The 21,082-nt window shown below is 50.3% G+C and overlaps 1 protein-coding gene across 1 annotated transcript in view; it reads right to left on the reverse strand.

The window, feature by feature from the left end:
• LOC147083900 (homeodomain-interacting protein kinase 4-like) overlaps positions 1-16,216 on the reverse strand; it is a 51,749-nt gene extending 35,533 nt beyond the window's left edge. Inside the window, exons 1-2 of the mRNA XM_085980063.1 lie at positions 15,682-16,216; positions 3,663-4,807 (exon numbers count right to left, since the gene is read on the reverse strand). Of these exons, the coding sequence (XP_085836189.1) occupies positions 3,663-4,807; positions 15,682-16,198 (1,662 nt within the window). The 5' untranslated portion in view covers positions 16,199-16,216. The remainder of the gene's footprint in view (positions 1-3,662; positions 4,808-15,681) is intronic.
• Positions 16,217-21,082: the final 4,866 nt, after the last annotated feature.

The raw sequence follows: 21,082 nt of genomic DNA on the forward strand, positions 1-21,082 counted from the left end.
ACCAATCTCTTCCTGCACATCCCACTAGACTATGCCACCATGCAGCCCTCACACTCCCTCTCACTCTGATGCTTTGAACACAACTGACTACACACAGGGAGGGCCCTTGGTCTTGCAACCTCACTCCATCTTTGTCTCCTTCTAAGTATCTATGCTGTGCAGTCTCTGCACTCACTCCTTCATTCTCACTCAACCTCCACTTGTCTCCCTCATTGCAGGAAAAGAGAGCTCACAACAGGAGAGAGCAAGCCAGGACTGGAGGAGGGCCGCCCTCATTAGCCCAGCTCACCCCCTGGGAGGAAGGCGTCTTGGAGATTGCCGGGGCTGACCGAGATGTGGACGTTGGGGAAGGACAGACAGGAGCATCCCCGCAAGCTGGTGACAGAATAGTTTTCCATCTCTCTCTTTGGCATTGCATGAGTCGCTGATAATGATTCTGAAGCTACATCATATGGACTTATGATCATCTGCAAAATGCAATGTGCATGGAACCTTGGCATCACATCTCTAACTTTTTCCTTGACTCCCCCACAGGACCATCGAGAGCCCCCATCCCAACGGTGCTGGAGGAAGAGCCTGAACAACCAGACTCCTCAGAGGAATCTGCAACCTCTGAGGGCGCAGTGTCAGCAGAAATAAGCGCACCCAGCACCAGCGCAGACACTCACACCTCGGTGGGACCTTCAGGACATAGAGTAGAGTTGTCACCTGGTGTATCACAGCTCACAAGTGAGCATCAGCAGATTGTGGAGACAGGGACAGCAGTGAAGAGTCCTCATCGGAGGGCGCAGGACTCTGCCAGCTCAGCTCAGCTGCATGTCGACCCTCTGCCTCTGGGTCCATCCATAAGATCAGAGGTGATGGAACTCCAGGCACAGATGCAGGAGTCTCTGGCAGGTATTGTCTGTAGGGTCGCTGCGAGTGTGGAGCGAATGGAGGAATCCATAGCGAACATGAGCAGAGCCTTTGTGGAGTTATTGGCGCATGAACGCATGAACATGGAAAGGATGGCTACCTACGTGGAAATGATTGCTGCCTCCGTGGTAAGGCTGGCTATGGTAGAGGGGAGGAGGGCTATGGCCATGGAGGAGGTTAGTCACCAGGGTATGGAAAACATGGTGAGTGTTCAGAATAGAATGACATCTCTTGAGGAGCGATGGGCATCTATTGAACAGAGAAACCAGACCTTCATGGAAGTCCTTCTGAGTAGGACTGCCATTGCAGATACGGGTCCCCATGGCCCCCCTGATGTGCAGCAAGCTGCTCTCAAGCCACTTGCAGGCACTGAGGGGGACCTGACCCATGAGAGGGAGGTTGGTGGCAGACCTCAAGGAAGTGGGGGCTCCTCTCCAAGCGCTCACACTTCCATGCCACTGCAGAGCCCTCGGTCAGAGCCCCGCCAGAGTCCACACCCAACGGAGATAGAGGTCTCAACCCCTGCACAGCCGCAGGAGCAGCAGACTGCTGACGAGCCCTCGCAGGCTCGTTACCCCAGAGGACGCCCGCCAAAGGTGTCGAGACAGGAGCAGCAGGAAAGTGAGCAAGGGGCCTCCACATCTGCTGAAGCCACAGGGGAACCACTACTTAGGAGCACGCGTAAGAGGAAAATAAACCACAAATAGTCACAAGGGTAGTCACTTGGGTGAAATGCTGTGTATTTTGTGGAAATGCCATCAGTTGTTTGTTTTTCATAAAAATTCTGATGGCAACTTCTGCAGTTGTGGCGTGTGTCATTTCGCGAATGGGGCTGGAGGTCCTCTAATGCCAAGAGGGGAAGGAAAAGAAGGCCTCCCATGCTTCCGGTAGATGCCTCAGTTGAGGAAGCGCTGAGTGAGGCTGGCAAGAGGGGTTTCGCAGGAGGTCACACTGGAGAAGTGTGTGAGGCTCCAACCTTCCACAGGTGTGGTTAGGCCTGGTAAAAGTTGCCCCAGACCTGAGACAACAAAGTCCTGCCACCTGCAAATGATGGCTGATCAAATCTCCTCTTTAATGTTGGACCTGCAGCTGATAGTCAGCAAGCCAATAGTGTTCACGCCCGGTTTCACAGGCGTGATCCCCACCAGGCTTGTTTTATGTGGGAAAAGGGTTAAACAGGCAAGGGCCTGTTAAAATGGGAGTATAAAGGCCAATTAGTGCTGTTTAAGGGCCCTAAAGACCAGTCCCGCCAGGTGGGACTGATTCGGGTCCATCAGACACACCTAGGTTAAAATGGCATGGAGGCGGGAACCAGGCAGGTGGGGTCCCGACCCCCAAGTTTGGTGATTTTAACCCCCCACACGCCTAAAAGCCCGCCTGTCGGCTGCGTTAAAATCGAGCCCATCGTGTCTACAACAAATAGACTACAAAATTGTAGAACAATTTTTGGTGGCTAAAGGGGAGGAGTCAAACCTTTGAAGTTTTGAAATGCAGAATACGACGTTACACATGAACTGTAACCAAGTGGTTTTCTGCCACTTTTGTAAACTTTATGAGTGAATGAACAATTTTGGGCTTTGATAAAGGCAACTAATGGATAGCCACACAGGATGTGTGAGTGTGAAAGTTTGACAGCTCAAACAACTGACGTCGAAAATTAATGGAACATTTCACCATTTCTGAATGATTGATATACTGCAAAAGGCAAGGAAAACTGTATAAAAACCAGTGACAAAAAATATCGGCACTGCAGTCGGAAGGAAGGGCCTGGCTGATCGCCACAACTCAGAGAGCTGCAGTCGGAAGGCGAAGAGCTGCAGTCAAAAGGACGTGGCCGACAATCAACGCTGGACTGATCATCGGCGGGTGGCTGCATGTATGATTTCCTGTAACATTATTGGTGAACTGCTTGAACAGTGGTTGGGGTTTTGAATCTGTCTTAGGAATACTAAAAGGTTAAAGGCAGAGCCCGTGTGTCTGGTGTAATTTCCCATAAGTCTCAAGTCCGAACTCTATAACCTATTGGACGGGGCGAGGAGTAATTCCGCACGTCCTACACAAATGAGACTCAACAGGACTCAGTACTGTAAAGAGTGTATGAAGACACCTTGAACGGATGGACCGATCAGTGTCTGGACACAGAGTTGAAACCATTCCATAACCGTTGTACTGAATTGTCTTGCGAGCAAGGTTGCATCGAGTGGGGAAACAGAGTGGCGGTAACTACTTCTTGGAGTTCGTTACCAGAACAAAACAGCCTGAAAATTGGATCAACACCAAAACCTTTTGTAAGGAGATGAGAAAGGCTCCACAAACCTGTTATTAAACTGGGTTTGTCGTTCATTTGTAGCATTTGCAGTTGCTTTAGAAGAAACAAAGCCCAGAGTTTTTGTTAAGTGGGTAGATGTAATGTCGGGAAAGGTGGGACCATTGTCTTGTTGTATTTGAGAGGGGAATACGTGCATTTTTTTTAAGGAGAAAGCAGTGTAATGTATTATCACATGGCTTGTCACATGGTTTAGCATGAGCATGCTCAGTTCACTCTGGCCTAGTCATGAACCAGCAACTGGTGTCTCTGCCCTTCATGTGTTCTACCACATGCATTACGCAAACCTCTGCTCAGTTTTGCAGTATTTACCCACTGCACCTGTGCCAATAAAGTACTCGATTAAATGTGTGTAGAGTTGGACGACACCTTAGCTCCCTGACAGCGCCTCGCGGCTGCCTCGTGCTTTCGCCGGGCTTACCTCGGGGCCTGACGGTTCACTGGCGGTCAAAACCTCCTCAGGCCTCTTTGCTTCTTGCGCCGAGGATGAAGGCGCTGAAAAGAAGGCCTCTGCGTCTTCCTCCTCCCAGTTAATGATCTCCGCGGGGGCCTCCTGCCCAAGCAGGATCACGTTCCCAAAAGTTGGATCCGACTTGGAATGGCGAGGCTGCTTCATTCCGCATCGGCTGGCGTAGCAGCCCATGACTGGCTCTTTCCTGTGCCTATGCGCAGGGTGGCTGGTCCTGTAGCAAGCCCCCTGGTGGTATGAATGGGGCAGGCATGTGGCATTCCCAGCCTTTGAGGTCGAAGGCTGGTATCCCGCATTTCCTGCTCCCTCAGGCCACATGTTCAGGCCAACCTCCCTCCCCGGCTCCTCGATGGTCAAGCTGTCCATTTTGTCAATGGCCCTCTGCATCGAGCTGATGCTGGGGATATGGTGGGCCTGCCGACACTCATAGTAATCAGAGTTTGGGTAGTAAGCCTCGTCCACCATGTTGTAGTAATGTCGATCAGCCAGAACCCTTCTATCACAGTCCAGAGCCGCGTTAAGACCTTGGATGGACAGGTCGTAATACTTGGTGTGCTCGTGTGTCATTTTGAGTTGCTGTATGGTGACAAAAGGATGCTTCAGTGCCGCGCTGGGCGTGATTCGCTCATGGGAGTCCAAGGTAAGCATCCTTTTGATCAGTTCCACCATGTTTTTGCGATCGTGGAACTCGGCAATGACCTCGTCATCTGGGAAGACCGTCTTAGTGATGTTGATGGTCTCCAGCTGGTCCAAGGACTTTAGGACGTACTTCCTCCTCTCCAGCGGCTGAACCATGGTCTCCACCTGGTAATCGGCAGCACATTTGAGCTGCCACTGGTGGGACGAATGCTGCCGGGGGTTCCGTCTGAAGAAGTGGTTGGCCTTGGTGGCCGCATTCAGGAGGTGGTCCTTGGGCAGTCCTTGCGTCTCAACAATGTACCTGATCTGGTCGTACTCGCTGTTGCCGGGGTAGAGCGGCCAGCCCAGGTGCAGTTCGGCCATCACACAACCCAGGGACCACATGTCCACTTTTTCACAGAAGGGTAGGCCGAGGAGAATCTCCGGTGAGCGATAAAACCTGGACTGGATGTAGGGTTCTGCGGGGAAGGAGAAAGGGAACGGGTTAGTTCACAGAAATTAAACCAAAAGGAGTTGGAGATCAGCGCTGGGTGGCTTTCCAATGTTTAATATGGAATAAAACTTGTCTACCAGACACAACAACAACAGCTTGCATCTATAGAGCACCTAAAATGTCCCAAGGCGCTTCACAAGAGCGATTATCAAACAAAGTTCGTCACCGAACCACATAAGGAGATATTAGGGCAGTTGGTCAAAGAGGTAGTTTTTAAGGAATGCCTTAAAGGAGGAGAGAGAGGTAGAGAGGCGGAGAGTTTGGGGAGGGAATCCCAGCGCTTAGGGCCTAGGCAGATAAAGGCACAGCCACCAATGGTGGAGTGAAGGAAATCGGGGATGTACAAGAGGCCAGAATTGGAGGAACGCAGAGATCTTGGAGGGTCGTAGACCTGGAGAAGTTTACAGAGATAGGGAGGGACCCAACTCTCAAGTATTAGCAGTTGGGTGAAGTCTTGCCTTTGGCTGCGTACGGTTGGAGAGGGGATGAGAAGGGAGGAGAAAGAAACAGGAGGCGAATGAAACAGGAGTGAGAAGAACAGAGTAAATAGGGTTGTTCACTGGGGCTGCAGCCTCGACGTAGGAACAGTAGTTGGCCATTCAGCCCCTTGAGGCTGTTTCGCCATGGCTGATCTGTATCTTAACTCCATATTGTTTAATACCTAACAAAAGTCTATCAATCTCAGAGCTGAAATTTCCAGTTGACCCCCAGCCTCAACAGCTTTTTGGGGGAGGGCGTTCCAGATTTCCACCACCCTTTGTGTGAAGAACTGCTTCCTGCCATCACTCCTGAACGGCCTGGCTCTAATTGTAAGGTTCTGGATTCCCCCACTAGGCGAAAGAGTTTATCTATCTACCCTATCAATTCCTTTGATCATCTTAAAGACCTCAATTAGATCACCCTTCTTATATCTTCTATATTCGAGGGAATACAAAGCTAGTCTGTGCAACCTGTCCTCATAATTCAATCCTCTAACAGGTTAGAGACCTGAGTGAATCTATCCCAGAGACCCACAGCTGGCCAGACTTTGAACCCCACAAACTCTCTACATTATAGGACTTGCTGTCAGACCAAGGGGAACCTAAATTTCTTCTACTGCGGAGATGGTTAAACTGGGCAGGGGTGGGGGGAAGGGTACATTGGGGCAGCACTCGGTTACAATACATCCTGGTCATTATTGCGCATGTCCAAATCTCTGCCAGAGCTGGGGTGGCACACGGATTGACAAGCGGCTTCCGTGTAACGCGAGAAAGTGACAGAGTGTTGATGCCATGCATCCAAATTCTCAACGTTTTCACCTCAGTTGTCCTGTGTGTAAATGACAATTGTATATCACAGGTGGAATTGCACAGCTTGAATTGCACAGGTGGACTTGCATGGGTGGAATTGCATGGGTGGATTTGCGCAGGTGGAATTGCACGGGTGGACTTGCACAGGTGGAATTGCACGGGGGGATTTGCACAGGTGGAATTGCACAGGTGGAATTGCACAGGTGAAATTGCACGGGTGGAATTGCACGGGTGGAATTGCACGGGTGGAATTGCACGGGTGGACTTGCACAGGTGGAATTGCACAGGTGGACTTGCACAGGGGGAATTGTACAGGTGGACTTGCACAGGGGGAATTGTACAGGTGGACTTGCACAGGGGGAATTGTACAGGTGGACTTGCACAGGAGGAATTGCACGGGTTGATTTGCACAGGTGGACTTGCACAGGTGGACTTGCACAGGTGGAATTGCACAGGCGGACTTGCACAGGTGGAATTGCACAGATGGAATTTCACAGGTGGACTTGCACGGGTGGAATTGCACAGGTGGACTTGCACAGGTGGAATTGCATGGATGGAATTGCACGGGTGGACTTGCACGGTAGGAATTGCATGGGTGGACTTGCACGGGTGGAATTGCACGGGTGGACTTGCACAGGAGGAATTGCACCGGTGGACTTGCACGGGTGGAATTGCACAGGTGGAATTGCACGAGTGGAATTGCACAAGTGGAATTTCACAGGTGAAATTGCATGGGTGGAATTGCAGGGGTGGACTTGTAAGGGTGGAATTGCATGGGTGGACTTGCAAGGGTGGAATTGCATGGGTGCACTTGCACAGGTGGAATTTCATGGGTGAAATTGCACGGGTGGAATTGCACGGGTGGACTTGCACGGGTGGAATTGCACGGGTGGAATTGCACTGGTGGAATTGCACAGGTGGAATTGCACAGGTGGAATTGCACTGGTGGACTTGCAGGGGTGGACTTGCAGGGGTGGACTTGCACGGGTGGACCTGCACGGGTGGACTTGTATGGCTGGAATTGCATGGGTGGAATTGAACGGGTGGAATTTCACAGGTGGAATTGCACAGGTGGACTTGCACAGGTGGAATTGCATGAATGGAATTGAACGGGTGGAATTGCACAGGTGGAATTGCACGGGTGGAATTGCGCAGTTGGAATTGCACAGGTGGACTTGCACAGGTGGAATTTCACAGGTGGAATTGCACAGGTGGACTTGCAGGGATGGACTTGCACGGGTGGACCTGCACGGGTGGACTTGCATGGCTGGAATTGCATGGGTGGAATTGAATGGGTGGAATTGCACAGGTGGAATTTCACAGGTGGAATTGCACGGGTGGACTTGCACGGCTGGAATTGAACAGGTGGAATTTCACAGGTGGAATTGCACAGGTGGACTTGCACGGGTAGACTTGCACAGGTGGACTTGCACAGGTGGAATTGCACGAATGGAATTGAATGGGTGGAATTGCACGGGTGGAATTGCACGGTTGGAATTGCGCAGTTGGAATTGCACAGGTGGACTTGCACAGATGGAATTGCACAGGTGGAATTGCACGGATGGAATTGAACGGGTGGAATTGCACGGGTGGAATTGCACGGGTGAAATTGCATGGGTGGACTTGCATGGGTGGAATTCACAGATTCACAGAAACCCCACAGTGCAGATAGAGGCCATTTCGGCCCATCGAGCCTGCACCGACACATATCCCACCCAATCCCCGTAATCCCTACACCAACACATATCCCACCCTATCCCTGTAACCCCACGTATTTAATCCCCCTAGCACTTAAGGGTCAATTTTATCATAGCCAATCAACCTAACCTGCACATCTTTGGACTGTGGGAGGAAACCGGAGCACCCGGAGGAAACCCACGCAAACACGGGGAGAATGTGCAAACTCCACACAGACAGTCACCCGAGGCCGGATTTGAACCCGGGTCCCTGGCGCTGTGAGGCAACAGTGCTAACCACTATGCCACCGTGCTGCACGAGTGGAATTGCACGAGTGGACTTGCACGGGTGGAATTGCATGGGTGGACTTGCACGGGAGGAATTGCACAGGTGGAATTGCTCAGGTGGAATTTCACTGCTGCAATTGCAGGGGTGGACTTGCATGGGTGGAATTGAAGGGGTGGAATTGCACAGGTGGAATTGCACGAGTGGAATTGCACAAGTGGAATTTCACAGGTGAAATTGCATGGGTGGAATTGCACGGGTGGAATTGCATGGGCGGAATTGCATGGGTGGACCTGCACGGGTGGAATTGCATGGGTGGGCTTGCATGGGTGGAATTGCACGGGTGGAATTGCACAGGGGGAATTTCACTGGTGGAATTGCACAGGTGGAATTGCACAGGTGGAATTGCATGGGTGGACTTGCACTGGTGGAATTGCACAGGTGGAATTTCAAAGGTGGAATTGCACAGGTCGACTTGCATGGGTGGACTTGCATGGCTGGAATTGCACAGGTGGAATTGCACGGGTGGAATTGCATGGGTGGAATTCCATGGATGGAATTGCACGGGTGGACTTGCACGGGTGGAATTGCATGGGTGGACTTGCACAGGTGGAATTTCACTGGTGGAATTGCACAGGTTGAATTGCACTGGTGGAATTGCACATGTGGAATTGCATGGCTGGAATTGCACAGGTGGAATTTCACTGGTAGAATTGCACAGGTGGAATTGCACAGGTGTCATTGTGGCTGTTTGGCTGATGCCAGCTGTCAGATGGACTGCCACATCAGCAGGTGAAGCGCTACAAGAGCCATGCAGTCAGCAGAGTAATCACCGAGTGCACGGTCAGGACACGCACAGTTCAGTCCTGATCGAATCTTGTGGGTCATGGTGTTTCCTTGAAGACCCACCCAGTGAACATTTTGGGAATGCCCAGTATTGACGTTTGAAACGAAACATTGGAAAGATGCTGCATTACTGGGTTTCAACCAGCAGATGGGGCAGGGCACATTCTATCCGATTGCCTCAATTGGGTAACAAGTGACTGGCAGGTCCAATGGCTCCCGCTGGTGACAGGAGCCAGTACTGCAGCCTGGTTTTACAACGCCAACACAACCTGCACTTATATAGCACCTTTAACATAGTAAAGCATCCCCGAGCATTTCATATGGGTCGCACCAAGCAGGTGTACATGGGAACATAGGAACAGGAGGAGGCCATTCAGCCCTTTGAGCCTGTTGCACCATTCAATTGGACCATGGATGATCTGTATCTCAACTCCATTTACCCTCCTCGGTTCCATATCCCTTAATACCCTTACCTAACAAAAATCTTTCGATCTCAGTTTTGACATTTTTAATTGACTCCCCACCGCGCATCCCCCCCCGCCCCCCCCCCGCGCCCCCCCGGCTCCACAGCTTTTTGGGGGAGGGTGCTCCAGATTTCCACTACCCTTTGTGTGAAGAAGAATGAGAGCGGATCTAATTGAAACTTATAAAATTCTAACAGGACTAGACAGACTAGATGCAGGAAGGATGTTCCCGATGGTCGGGGTGTCCAGAACCAGGGGTCACAGTCTAAAGATAAGGGGTAAGCCATTTAGGACAGAGATGAGGAGGAATTTCTTCACCCAGAGAGTGGTGAACCTGTGGAATTCTCTACCACACAGGGCAGTAGAGGCCAATTGATTAAATATATTCAAGAAGGAGTTTGATATATTTCTTGAGGCTAAAGGGATCAAGGGGTATGGGGAGAAAGCAGGGACAGGGTACTGAACTTGGATGATCAGCCATGATCGCATTAAATGGCGGAGCAGGCTCGAGGGGCCGAATGGCCTACTCCTGCTCCTATCTTCTATGTTTCTATGTTTCTATATCAAACTGTCACACAACATTCTGTCACACATCAAAGTGTCACATGTCAAACTGTCACAGGTACAAATGCAAAATAATCTGCAAAGAACATCACAAAAACCAACCATGACCTGGAGCCTTGAATTTACAAGCACTTTCCATCATCCCTTTCGTTGCCCACTTTGGCTGATCTTGAAATTTGAAATATATAATTGAGCCATATTTAAAGATCCAGGCCCCTCCCTTAGCCTGGACCCCCCCCCCACCCCCACGCCACAGCACTCCCCCTCCCCCTCCCCCTCCCCCCAATCCAGTCAGGCTCACCTGTGCTTTCTAGAAGCTGATCGCAACAACTCACTGCTTACATTTTTTTCCCTCATGTCGCCTCTGGTCCTTTTGCCAATCACCTTAAATCTGTGTCCTAACGGTTAGGGGGACGCTATATTTTGGGTTTCAAAGGGCTGTAAATTGGAGGAAGGATTAGACTGAGTGAGGTAAGGAGTGTCATAGTTGAAGTGCCAGGAAAGAGTATGTTACCGTGAGAGACAGTAGGTATAACTACAGTTATAACAGCCTTTCCTACATTCAAGTAAAGAGCTTCTCCCACATATTACTTACATTATGTATGGTATTTATTTACTGAAAGTGGGTACGGAAAATAAAAAGGGGGGGGCAAAACTACCTAAAAAAAGAAAGACTTGTATTTCTATAGCACTTTTCGCGACCACCGGACGCCCCAAAGCGCTTTACAGCCAATGAAGTACTTTTTGAAGTGTAGTCACTGTTGTAATGTAGGAAACGCGGCAGCCAATTTGCGCACAGCAAGCTCCCACAAACAGCAATGTGATAATGACCAGATCATGGCCTAGAAATTCATTATAGCCACTTTTGGGGCGGTAAAGTCGGGCGGCCGCTAAAGTTTGCGCCCGGCGCAAATTCGAGGCCACTTCGCCGATATTCATTAGCTTCGCCCTAAGAGTTTGCTCGAGCGCTAAAACTGGCGATGCACGGCTCTCTTTAGGCGCTAAGCCGGCGGCCCGGACGCTAACACCGGAAGGTGGGCGCAGGGCAGGTGCAGCGAGCTGCTGATTGACGGCAGACACTCTGGCTCTGGTGAGCTCTTAAAGGGGGAGGGTGGATTTGTTTTTTTTAAAGGCCGAGACTGCTGTATTTGTGTTGTTGGGGAGGGCTTCTCTCCATCAGTTTGTTATGTGGTACCGGCACAACAACACCACCACCACCACCACCACCACCACCTCCTCCTCCTCCTCCTCCTCCTCCTCCTCCTCCTCCACCATCTTTGTCTCTCACAAAGTGTTGCAAAGCGGCTGCCTTTTCTACTGCAGGAGTGCCCTTTAATTTGCGCTCCCCGCGGCCCGCCTCGGCTGTGTACCGTTCCACTTCACAGTCGTTCGGACCGCCAGGCGCACAATGGGGCGGCGCGAGTGACGTTCCGGTTCCGGGCGCACAAAGGGCGTTGCACGACGAAATGACGTCATGATCTGCGCGCGCAGCTGAGCGCGCGCAAAGACTTTGCGCCGGCGCTAAATGTCTACTGAAGTTGGGGCGAGGCGCAGATCGCGCTGCGCCCGGGCGCTAAGCGCCTAGCGCTCGAGATCTACTCCTCCTAAGGCGCTAACGGCTGGCGCAGCCAACTGAATTTCTAGGCCCATCTGTTTTAGTGATGTTGATTGAGGGATAAATATTGGCCCCAGGACACCGGGGAGAACTCCCCTGCTCTTCTTCGAAATAGTGCCCGTGGGATCTTTTACGTCCACCCGTGAGAGGGCAGATGGGGCCTCGGCTTAACGTCTCCAAAAGGCAACACCTCCGACAGTGCAGCGCTCCCTCAGCACTGCACTGGGAGCGTCAGCCTAGATTTTTGTGCTCAAGTCTCTGGAGTGACACAGAGGCGAGGGTGCTACCAACTGAGGCAAGGGATGGGAGGGCACAAAGTGGGCGATCACGCTCAAAGAAGGGGGGCAGGAATTGGGGTCGAAGGCCAAATCCACAAGGTTTTGAAGCCTAATTACTTTGGGGGCTATGTTCGCGGGTGTTCCTTGGCTACCGTGACGATTCCAGCCAACGCGCCCTCCAATAGGCTGAGTGGCAAGTGCTGTCGGAAGGAGAGACAGTGGGACAACTCCCCATCTGATCTTCCCTCCAGTTTCTGCCAGTTTCCCAGTATTAGCCAACAGGGAATTCAGTCCCCAATCTTTCATGGCACATGTATAAAAATTATTCCCTGTGCACATAAGAGACAGAGAGGAGTCTGAAGACCCTGAGGAACAATGTTCCCTCTAAGCTGCACGAATGCGCGGTTGTGCAGTAATCTGTAAGGCCCCGTGCAGGCCACGCACAACCTTTTACAGTGGAAATACTGCGCATGCGCAGAAATTTAAAGGGACCGCGCATTGAAAGAAACCGGCCGCACAGGACAAAGCGCAGCTTAGTGGGAACATTGCCAAGGACGTCCCTGAATTGAAAAATGTTTTCCTTTACAGTTCAAAAGTGTGGCTGCAGCAGGCAATCAAAATGTTAATTGTTTCTACACTTCAGTATACAAAGTGAGAATGACTTGAAATTGCTACATATTTCCCTCGAGCCTGAGACTCATGGACATCAGTCCCAGGCATTTGAACACTCTCTGTCAAACTGCATACTTTAACAGTTCAAACATCTCCATCCAGCTTCATAGAACCACAGGCATTTACAGCACAGAGGGAGACAATTCGGCACATTGTATCTGGGCTGGGTTTTTGCAAAAACAATCCCAAACTAATCCCGCTACCCCGCTCTCTCCCCATAGCCCTGTATCAATGCCAAACTAATCCCCCTGCCCTGCTCTCTCCCCATAGCCCTGTATCAATGCCAAACTAATCCCACTGTCCCGCTCTCTCCCCATAGCCCTGTAACAATCTCAAACTAATCCCACTGCCCCGCTCTCTCCCCATAGCCCTGTATCAATCTCAAACTAATCTCACTGCCCCGTTCTCTCCCCATAGCCCCGTATCAATCTCAAACTAACCCCACTGCCCCGCTCTCTCCCCATAGCCCTGTATCAATCCCAAACTAATCCCCCTGCCCTGCTCTCTCCCCATAGCCCTGTATCAATCCCAAACTAATCCCACTGCCCCACTCTCTCCCCATAGCCCTGTATCAATGCCAAACTAATCCCACTGTCCCGCTCTCTCCCCATAGCCCTGTATCAATGCCAAACTAATCCCACTGCCCCGCTCTCTCCCCATAGCCCTGTATCAATCTCAAACTAACCCCACTGCCCCGCTCTCTCCCCATAGCCCTGTATCAATGCCAAACTAATCCCCCTGCCCTGCTCTCTCCCCATAGCCCTGTATCAATGCCAAACTAATCCCACTGTCCCGCTCTCTCCCCATAGCCCTGTATCAATGCCAAACTAATCCCACTGTCCCGCTCTCTCCCCATAGCCCTGTAACAATCTCAAACTAATCCCACTGCCCCGCTCTCTCCCCATAGCCCTGTATCAATCCCAAACTAATCTCACTGCCCCGTTCTCTCCCCATAGCCCTGTATCAATCCCAAACTAATCCCACTGCCCCGCTCTCTCCCCATAGCCCTGTATCAATCCCAAACTAATCCCGCTGCCCTGCTCTCTCCCCATAGCCCTGTATCAATCCCAAACTAATCCCGCTGCCCCGTTCTCTCCCCATAGCCCTGTATCAATCCCAAACTAATCCCACTGCCCCGTTCACTCCCCATAGCCCTGTATCGATCCCAAACTAATCCCACTGCCCCACTTTCTCCCCATAGCCCTGTTTCAATCACAAACTAATCCCACTGCCCCACTTTCTCCCCATAGCCCTGTATCAATCCCAAACTGATCCCACTGCCCACTTTCTCCCCATAGCCCTGTATCAATCCCAAACTGATCCCACTGCCCCGTTCGCTCCCCTAGCCCTGTATCAATCCCAAACTGATCCCACTGCCTTGCGCTCTCCCCCTGGCCCTGTGTCTTGCTCTGATTCAGAGGATGCAATGGCCTCTCTCTCTCTCTCTCTCTCTCTGAACCATTTCCTGTGGGACGGCATTCCAGGCCCCCATAACCTTTGTGAAAAGGAATTTCTCTGACTCTCTCTCCTCTCCCAGGGACAGTTTTATATTGACCTCTCACCAGCAACTCCTCAACCAGAAGAAATAGTTTTTCCTGATTTACTCAATCAAAACCCTTCATAATTAATGAAAATCTCTATTCGATCTCTTCTTAGCCAAGATGCGATGCGTAGGATACGGCTGAGGCTAAGAGTAAAGGCAAGGTAAATCAAACAGTAGTATTTTGGTGACGCCATGTTTCAATTTTAAAAGTTTGTGGATTGGAGGAGGAAGGGGGGACTGAGATGGTGAGAAACAACCAGATAGAGTAGGAGAGTCTAACCACCGCCCCTTGACATTCAACGGCATTACCATCGCCGAATCCCCCACCATCAAAATGCTGGGGGTCACCATTGACCAGAAACTTTACTGGACCAGCCACATAAATACTGTGGCAACAAGAGCAGGCCAGAGGCTGGGTATTCTGCAGTGAGTGACTCACCACCTGACTGCCCAAAGCCTTTCCACCATCTTAAAGTCAGGAGTGTGATGGAATACTCTCCACTTGCCTGGATGAGTGCAGCTCCAACAACACTCAAGAAGCTCGAGACCATCCAGGACAAAGCAGCTCGCTTGATTGGCACCCCATCCACCGCCTTAAACACTCACTCCCTCCACCACCGGCGCACCGTGGCTGCAGTGTGTACCATCTACAAGATGCACTGCAGCAACTCCCCAAGGCTTCTTCGGCAGAATCTCCCAAACCCGCGACCTCTTCCACCTAGAAGGACAAGGGCAGCAGGCGCATGGGAACACCACCACCTGCATGTTCCTCTCCAAGTCACACACCATCCTGACTTGGAAGTATATCGCCGTTCCTACATCATTGCTGGGTCAAAATCCTGTAACTCCCTCCCTAACAGCACTGTGGGAGTATCTTCGCCACACGGACTGCAGCGGTTCAAGAAGGCGGCTCACCACCACCTTCTCAAGGGCAACTAGGGGTGGGCAATAAATGCTGGATTTGCCAGTGACGCCCACATCCCATGAACGAACAAAAAAAAATGCTATGAGCCTTGATTTTAACAGTGAAGATGCATGAATGTACTCAAGTTTAAAATTTTAAAATTATCTACCTTGTTTTCAAACCCCTCCAGGGCCTCGCCCCTCCCTAACTCTGTAACTTCCTCCAGCCCTACAGCCCTCTGTGATCTCTGCGCTCCTCCAATTCTGGCCTCTTGCCCATCTCCGATTTTAATCGCTCCACCTTTGGCAGTCGTGCCTTCAGCTGCCTGGGTCCCTGAGCTCTGGAATTCCCTCCCTAAACCTCTCCACCCCTCTCTCCTCCTTTAAGACGCTCCTTAAAACCGACCTCTTTGACCAAGCTTTTGGTCACCTGTGCTAATGTCTCCTTATGTGGCTCGGTGTCAAATTTTGTTTGAGAACGCTCCTGTGAGGCGCCCTGGGACGTTGTACTACATTAAAGGTGCTATATAAATGCAAGTTGTTGCTGTTGTTGTTGTTGTAAGGCACTTGGTAATTCTTCCCCAGACCTGTGCACAGTTGGCATTGCCCAGCCTGGTACTTCAGGCGTGATTACCATTCACGTTGAGTGCCCAGTCGAGCACGGGCTAAGGTCAGTAAATATGGAACTAGCGCACACGCCTACCTTTAACATACCGCACCTCATGAAATATGCTTGCGGACCCAAAATCGATCACTTTCACGCGGAAAGGGAATCGCTTCTGATCAATGATCATGATATTCTCTGGTTTGAGGTCGGCGTGAATGATTGACAGGTCCTTCAGTTTCTGGAGTGCCCTCAGGACCTGGGTGGCAATAGTCCGAATGTGTCTGGCTGGGAGGAGGGCAAAGTTGTTCTCCTTCTGAAACTCAAATATGTTCTGCTCCATGAGCTCAAACACCAGGTATGACTTGACATCGTCGTGGAAACACTCAAAGAATCGGATGAAGTGGTATTGATCAGGGTCCACTGTTCCCAGCACTCTCAGCATTTTAAATTCGTTTTTGATGATTCGGGCTCGGTAGGAATCACTTTTGAGGATCTTGATGGCAACAAAATGGCCGGTGCTCCTCTTCCAGCACTTTGCCACCTCACCGAATGTCCCTTTGCCCAAAACCTGAATAATGTCGTAGGTGTCTGTCTCAGAATGGATGACAGACATCTTCAGGGAACTTCTGGCCTTCGCCCTCTGCCTGACTGGAAGAGCAGCCGGCTGGTATCCAACAATAGAAGCTTTCGGGCGTAACAATGGGGCCATTGTTGCCAAACCAGGTTCTAGGGGCTGATGTCTGAGGGTCTCAGAGCCCGAGGAACACGTACACAGGTATCGGGACCAACAATGCAATGATTCCACCTCCAACACCATCAGTAGCCAGCGCTCCCCATCTCACCTCACAAAGTATCTGTTCACAGAATCACAGAACAGAATCACAGAAACCCCACAGTGCAGATAGAGGCCATTTCGGCCCATCGAGCCTGCACCGACACATATCCCACCCGATCCCCGTAACCCCACATATTTAATCCCCCTAACACTAAGGGTCAATTTATCATAGCCAATCAACCTAACCCGCACATCTTTGGACTGTGGGAGGAAACCGGAGCACCCGGAGAAAACCCACGCAAACACGGGGAGAATGTGCAAACTCCACACAGACAGTCGCCCGAGGCCGGATTTGAACCCGGGTCCCTGGCGCTGTGAGGCAACAGTGCTAACCACTATACCACCGTTCAGAGCTGCACCTTTCCAAATCAATCACCAATGAGTTTCATTTACACTCAATACTGGTTAGCACAACCAAAGCTCCTTAACCGGACTAACTCGTGCATCAGTGCTCTGTTCATCGGGTCATTCCTGCCACCACTCAGCAAGGCTGCAGAGGAGTGTGGGAACATATTCTTTGCACTGAGGTAAGAATGCTGATCAACTTATTGGGCCAGATTTTGCTGGAAAAAAACTAACGGCTTCTGAACAACACACGCCATTGTTAATGTGCAACCCGTCCAGCAACTTGTGGCGAGGGGGTGATCCCCCACCCCCCTCCTCCCACCGTGAATTGCAAATTGCCTCAAGCTTCTGGACGATTTGGGCCGCTCCTCCGTTAGCCTCGCGAAAACGGCAGCTCGCCCTCAACCGCCCTTTGAGTTTCATGAAGTTGCTCCATTTCCACATTAATTGCCCAGGAAACTCGCCGCGGAAAGCCAAGTCTAGTCATTATCAGCGTAAAGTGCCCTGTTAACGATGTGATAAGTGTTAATGACTGCCAATCAACCTCTCTGGCCAAAGGAAGTAAACAATTATAAGTGTGAGTCTCATTCTTTCAGGCTGTGAATTGTTATCGATTTTAAAAATGTTATTTTTTTTCTTACTTTTCCTTTCTGTCTCTTTTTCTCTCTCTTAATCTGATCTTTCTTTCCTTCTCTTTATTTCTCCTTCTGCTCCTGATTTGACTTTAACTCAGCCTCCTTCTCAGTCCTTCCTCTGTTTATTTCTCAATCCTTCAATCTCATCGGTTAAGGAGATAGACTGTCTGTCCCGTCGTTCACCGAGGTCCCAAATGCCCTGTTGCCCTCGCCGCGCCATTATCAGCTCGCACTTCCAGAAACTTCGTGGGCAAAACCTAAATGAGAATTTGTAAGTCTAACCAACAGGGCACGCAGCGCGATACCACGCTCCAGCAAAATCAGGCCATTGCAAATCATTTTGATTGTAACGCAAACTGCAACCCCTGAAGTATCCCCAGGGATCAAGGGATATGGGGAGAAGGCAGGGACAGGGTGATGTGCCTCAATAATTCCGAGACTCGATGTTAGCGAAACAAAACAAGGCTTTTATTAACTTAGAAGGTAACACACAGTGGAGAGAGGTATCTTCCATCCGGAGGTCTGCCGTACTGGATATGAGGCCAGACTGAGCTTGCTTACATAGGGGCCAGGTATGGGCGGAGCCCTACACACAATACATTACAATATACAATAAAATGGTGAGGAAACGGAACTGAGGTAAGGGAAATGAAACTGAAACCAACCACAGTCACAGGCAGTGATGAATGGAATATTTCATCACACAGGGTACTGAGTTTGGATGATTAGCCATGATCTCATTGAATGGCGGAGCAGGCTCGAGGGGCCGAATGGCCTACTCCTGCTCCTATCTTCTATGTTTCTATGTTTCGAAGTTGCTGTCTCAGGGCATTGGCTATCTGAGACCCCATGTTTAGTCCTGTCCTGCTGGAGATATTTGAATCCTCAAATAATCCTAAAGATTACAAAGCAGAATCTTATCCTGCCCCATGCAACCAATCCAACATCAGGCTTAGTTGAGAAGAAGCACCAGCTACAAGGGTCAATGTATCTTCGAGATATGTTGATGGAAGTTCTCCTTGTGGCTCAGTTGGTGAATGAAGAATCCGGTGTGCTACCGACCCACTAGGACCAGGAGGGTTCCACGTTTGATCCCAGGTCTGTGTCGAGATAGCTCATCTGAGCCGGGGCAGACGCTGGGGTCTTTGAACCAGCCTCAGCAACCTTGCGAGTGAAGGAGAAAAATCAGTCAAGGTTCCTGCTTCTGATCAGTGTCCACCCACCCTGGAAACTGGATGTGTGCGGACATCGAGTGAGGACAGAATCAGGCTCATGGAATCATGGACGGATACAGTGCAGAAGGAGGCCATTTGGCCCTTCTTTGAAAGAGCTATCAAATTAGTCCCACTCCCCTGCTCTTTCCCGATAGCCCTGCAAATTTTTCTACTTCACGTATGATCCAATTCCCTTTTGAAAGTTATTATTGAAGCTGCTTCCACCGCCATTTCAGGCCGTGCATTCCAATGCTCGGTCATACTACATACACTGGATAACCAGGCCAGTTAGAGGAGGTTCTAAATAGCACCATGGGACCAACCCAACAAGAATTAATGCCATCCAGAGAGGAGGGAGAAAGGATACTGCTGATGTTATTGTTAGAGCTATAGCCCCAAGTGTCATCAGAGGCTCTGGTTTTTATATAGGAACAGGAGGAGGCCATTCAGCCCCTTGAGCCTGTTCTACCATTCACTTAGATCATGGCTGATCTGTATCTTAACTCCATCTACCCGCCTTGGTTCCATATCCCTTACCTAACAAAATCTAACAATCTTAGTTTTGAAATTTTCAATTGACCCCCAGCCTCAGCAGCTTTTTGGGGGAGAGAGTTCCAGATTTCCACCACCCTTTGTGTGAAGAAGTGCTTCCTGACATCACCCCTGAACGGCCTGGCTCTAATTTTAAGGTTATGCCCCCTTGTTCTGGACTCCCCCCACCAGAGGAAATAGTTTCTCTCGATCTACTCCATCAACTCCTTGAATCATCTTAAACACCTCGATTAGCTCACCCCTTAATCTTCTAAACTTGAGGGAATACAAGCTCAGTCTACGCAACCTGTCCTCATAATTTAACCCTTTTGCCCCGTAGCACTCCAGTGAATCTGGTGAATCGCCCAATTAGCGATGAGCTGTGTTTGTGGGCTGTACGTTGAGTGTTTTCTCAGTTGTATGTTGAGTTGTTCCCGTTCAGCAAATTTGGCTTCAAGCTTTGTGAGGATTACTCACCTCTTTTTTTCCTGTGACGATTGGTCACGACCACTAAATCTTTCCTCGTGGTGTAACCAGCCCATGGGGTTTGTTTATGTTTTGCTTTCTGCACCTGAATACATCATGGACTTCTCAATCAGGTAAAAAGAAAGAAGGCATTTCTATAGCGCCTTTCATGACCACTGGATGTCCCAAAGCACTTTACAGCCAATGAAGTACTTTTTGAAGTGTAGTTACTGTTGTAATGTAGGAAACGCGGCAGTCAATTTGCGCACAGCAAGCTCCCACAAGCAGCAATGTGATAATGACCAGGAAATCTGTTTTTAGATGTTGGTTGAGGGATTAAAATTGGCCAGGACACTGGGGATAACTCCATGCTCTTTTTCGAAATAGTGCCGCGGGATCTTTCATGTCCACCTTGGAGAGAAGACAGGTCCTCGGTTTAACGCCTCATCCGAAAGACGGCACCTCCAACAGTGCAGCACTCCCTCAGCACTGCACTGGGCGTGTCAGCTGAGAGTTATGTGCTCAAGTCTCTGGAGTGGGACTTGAACCCACAACTTTCTGACTCAGAGGCGAGGGTGCTGCCCACTGAGCCACAGCTGATGCCGTGGACTTCTCAACCAGTTACCACTGTACAACCTCCTGGGCTGTCTAGTATGCTTTCCAATCTTTACCTCTACTCGTGTCTACAGGGCAATGACTGAGCCCATGTACAAGCCTCCCACTGCGGTTCTCCAGCTGTAGCCCCCAACATAGGAAGAGTGCAGCCCAGGACCCTGACCCAACTGATAGAAGCTCTTCCCAACATTTGGTTCAAATGCAGATAGCATATTCTCAGATCAGCTGGGCAGAGTTTGCTTTCAGAGGACTTGCCAGCTTCAGATTGTATCACAAATTACTAAACAACACCAGCTCGCATTTATATAGCTCCTGGAACGTAGAGAGACCTCCCAAGGCACTTCACATAGACGCAAGGAACAAATGGAAGCCAAGCCAAACAACAACAACTTGTATTTATATAGCGCCTTTAACGTAGTAAAATGTCCCAAGATGCTTCACAGGAATATTATAAGACAAACAATTTGACACCGAGCCACATAAGGAGAAATTAGGGCAGGTGACCAAAAGCTTGGTCAAAGAGGTAGGTTTTAAGGAGTGTCTTAAAGGAGGAAAGAGCCGTAGCGAGGCGGAGAGGTTTAGGGAGGGAATTCCAGAGCTTAGGGCCCAGGCAACAGAAGGCACGGCCACCCATGGTGGAGCAATTATAATCAGGGATGCTCAAGAGGGCAGAATTAGAGGAGCGCAGATATCTCGGGGGGTTGTGAAGCTGAAGGAGATCACAGAGATAGGGAGGGGTGAGGCCATGGAGGGATTTGAAAACAAGGATGGGAATTTTGAAATCGAGGCGCTGCTTAACCGGGAGGCAATGTAGGTCAGTGAGCACAGGGGTGATGGGTGAACGGGACTTGGTCCGA

The sequence above is a fragment of the Somniosus microcephalus genome, unplaced genomic scaffold, assembly GCF_052327205.1.
Source record: "Somniosus microcephalus isolate GS21.2 unplaced genomic scaffold, FLI_Smic_1.0 scaffold25, whole genome shotgun sequence".
NCBI classification, from domain to species: domain Eukaryota; kingdom Metazoa; phylum Chordata; class Chondrichthyes; order Squaliformes; family Somniosidae; genus Somniosus; species Somniosus microcephalus.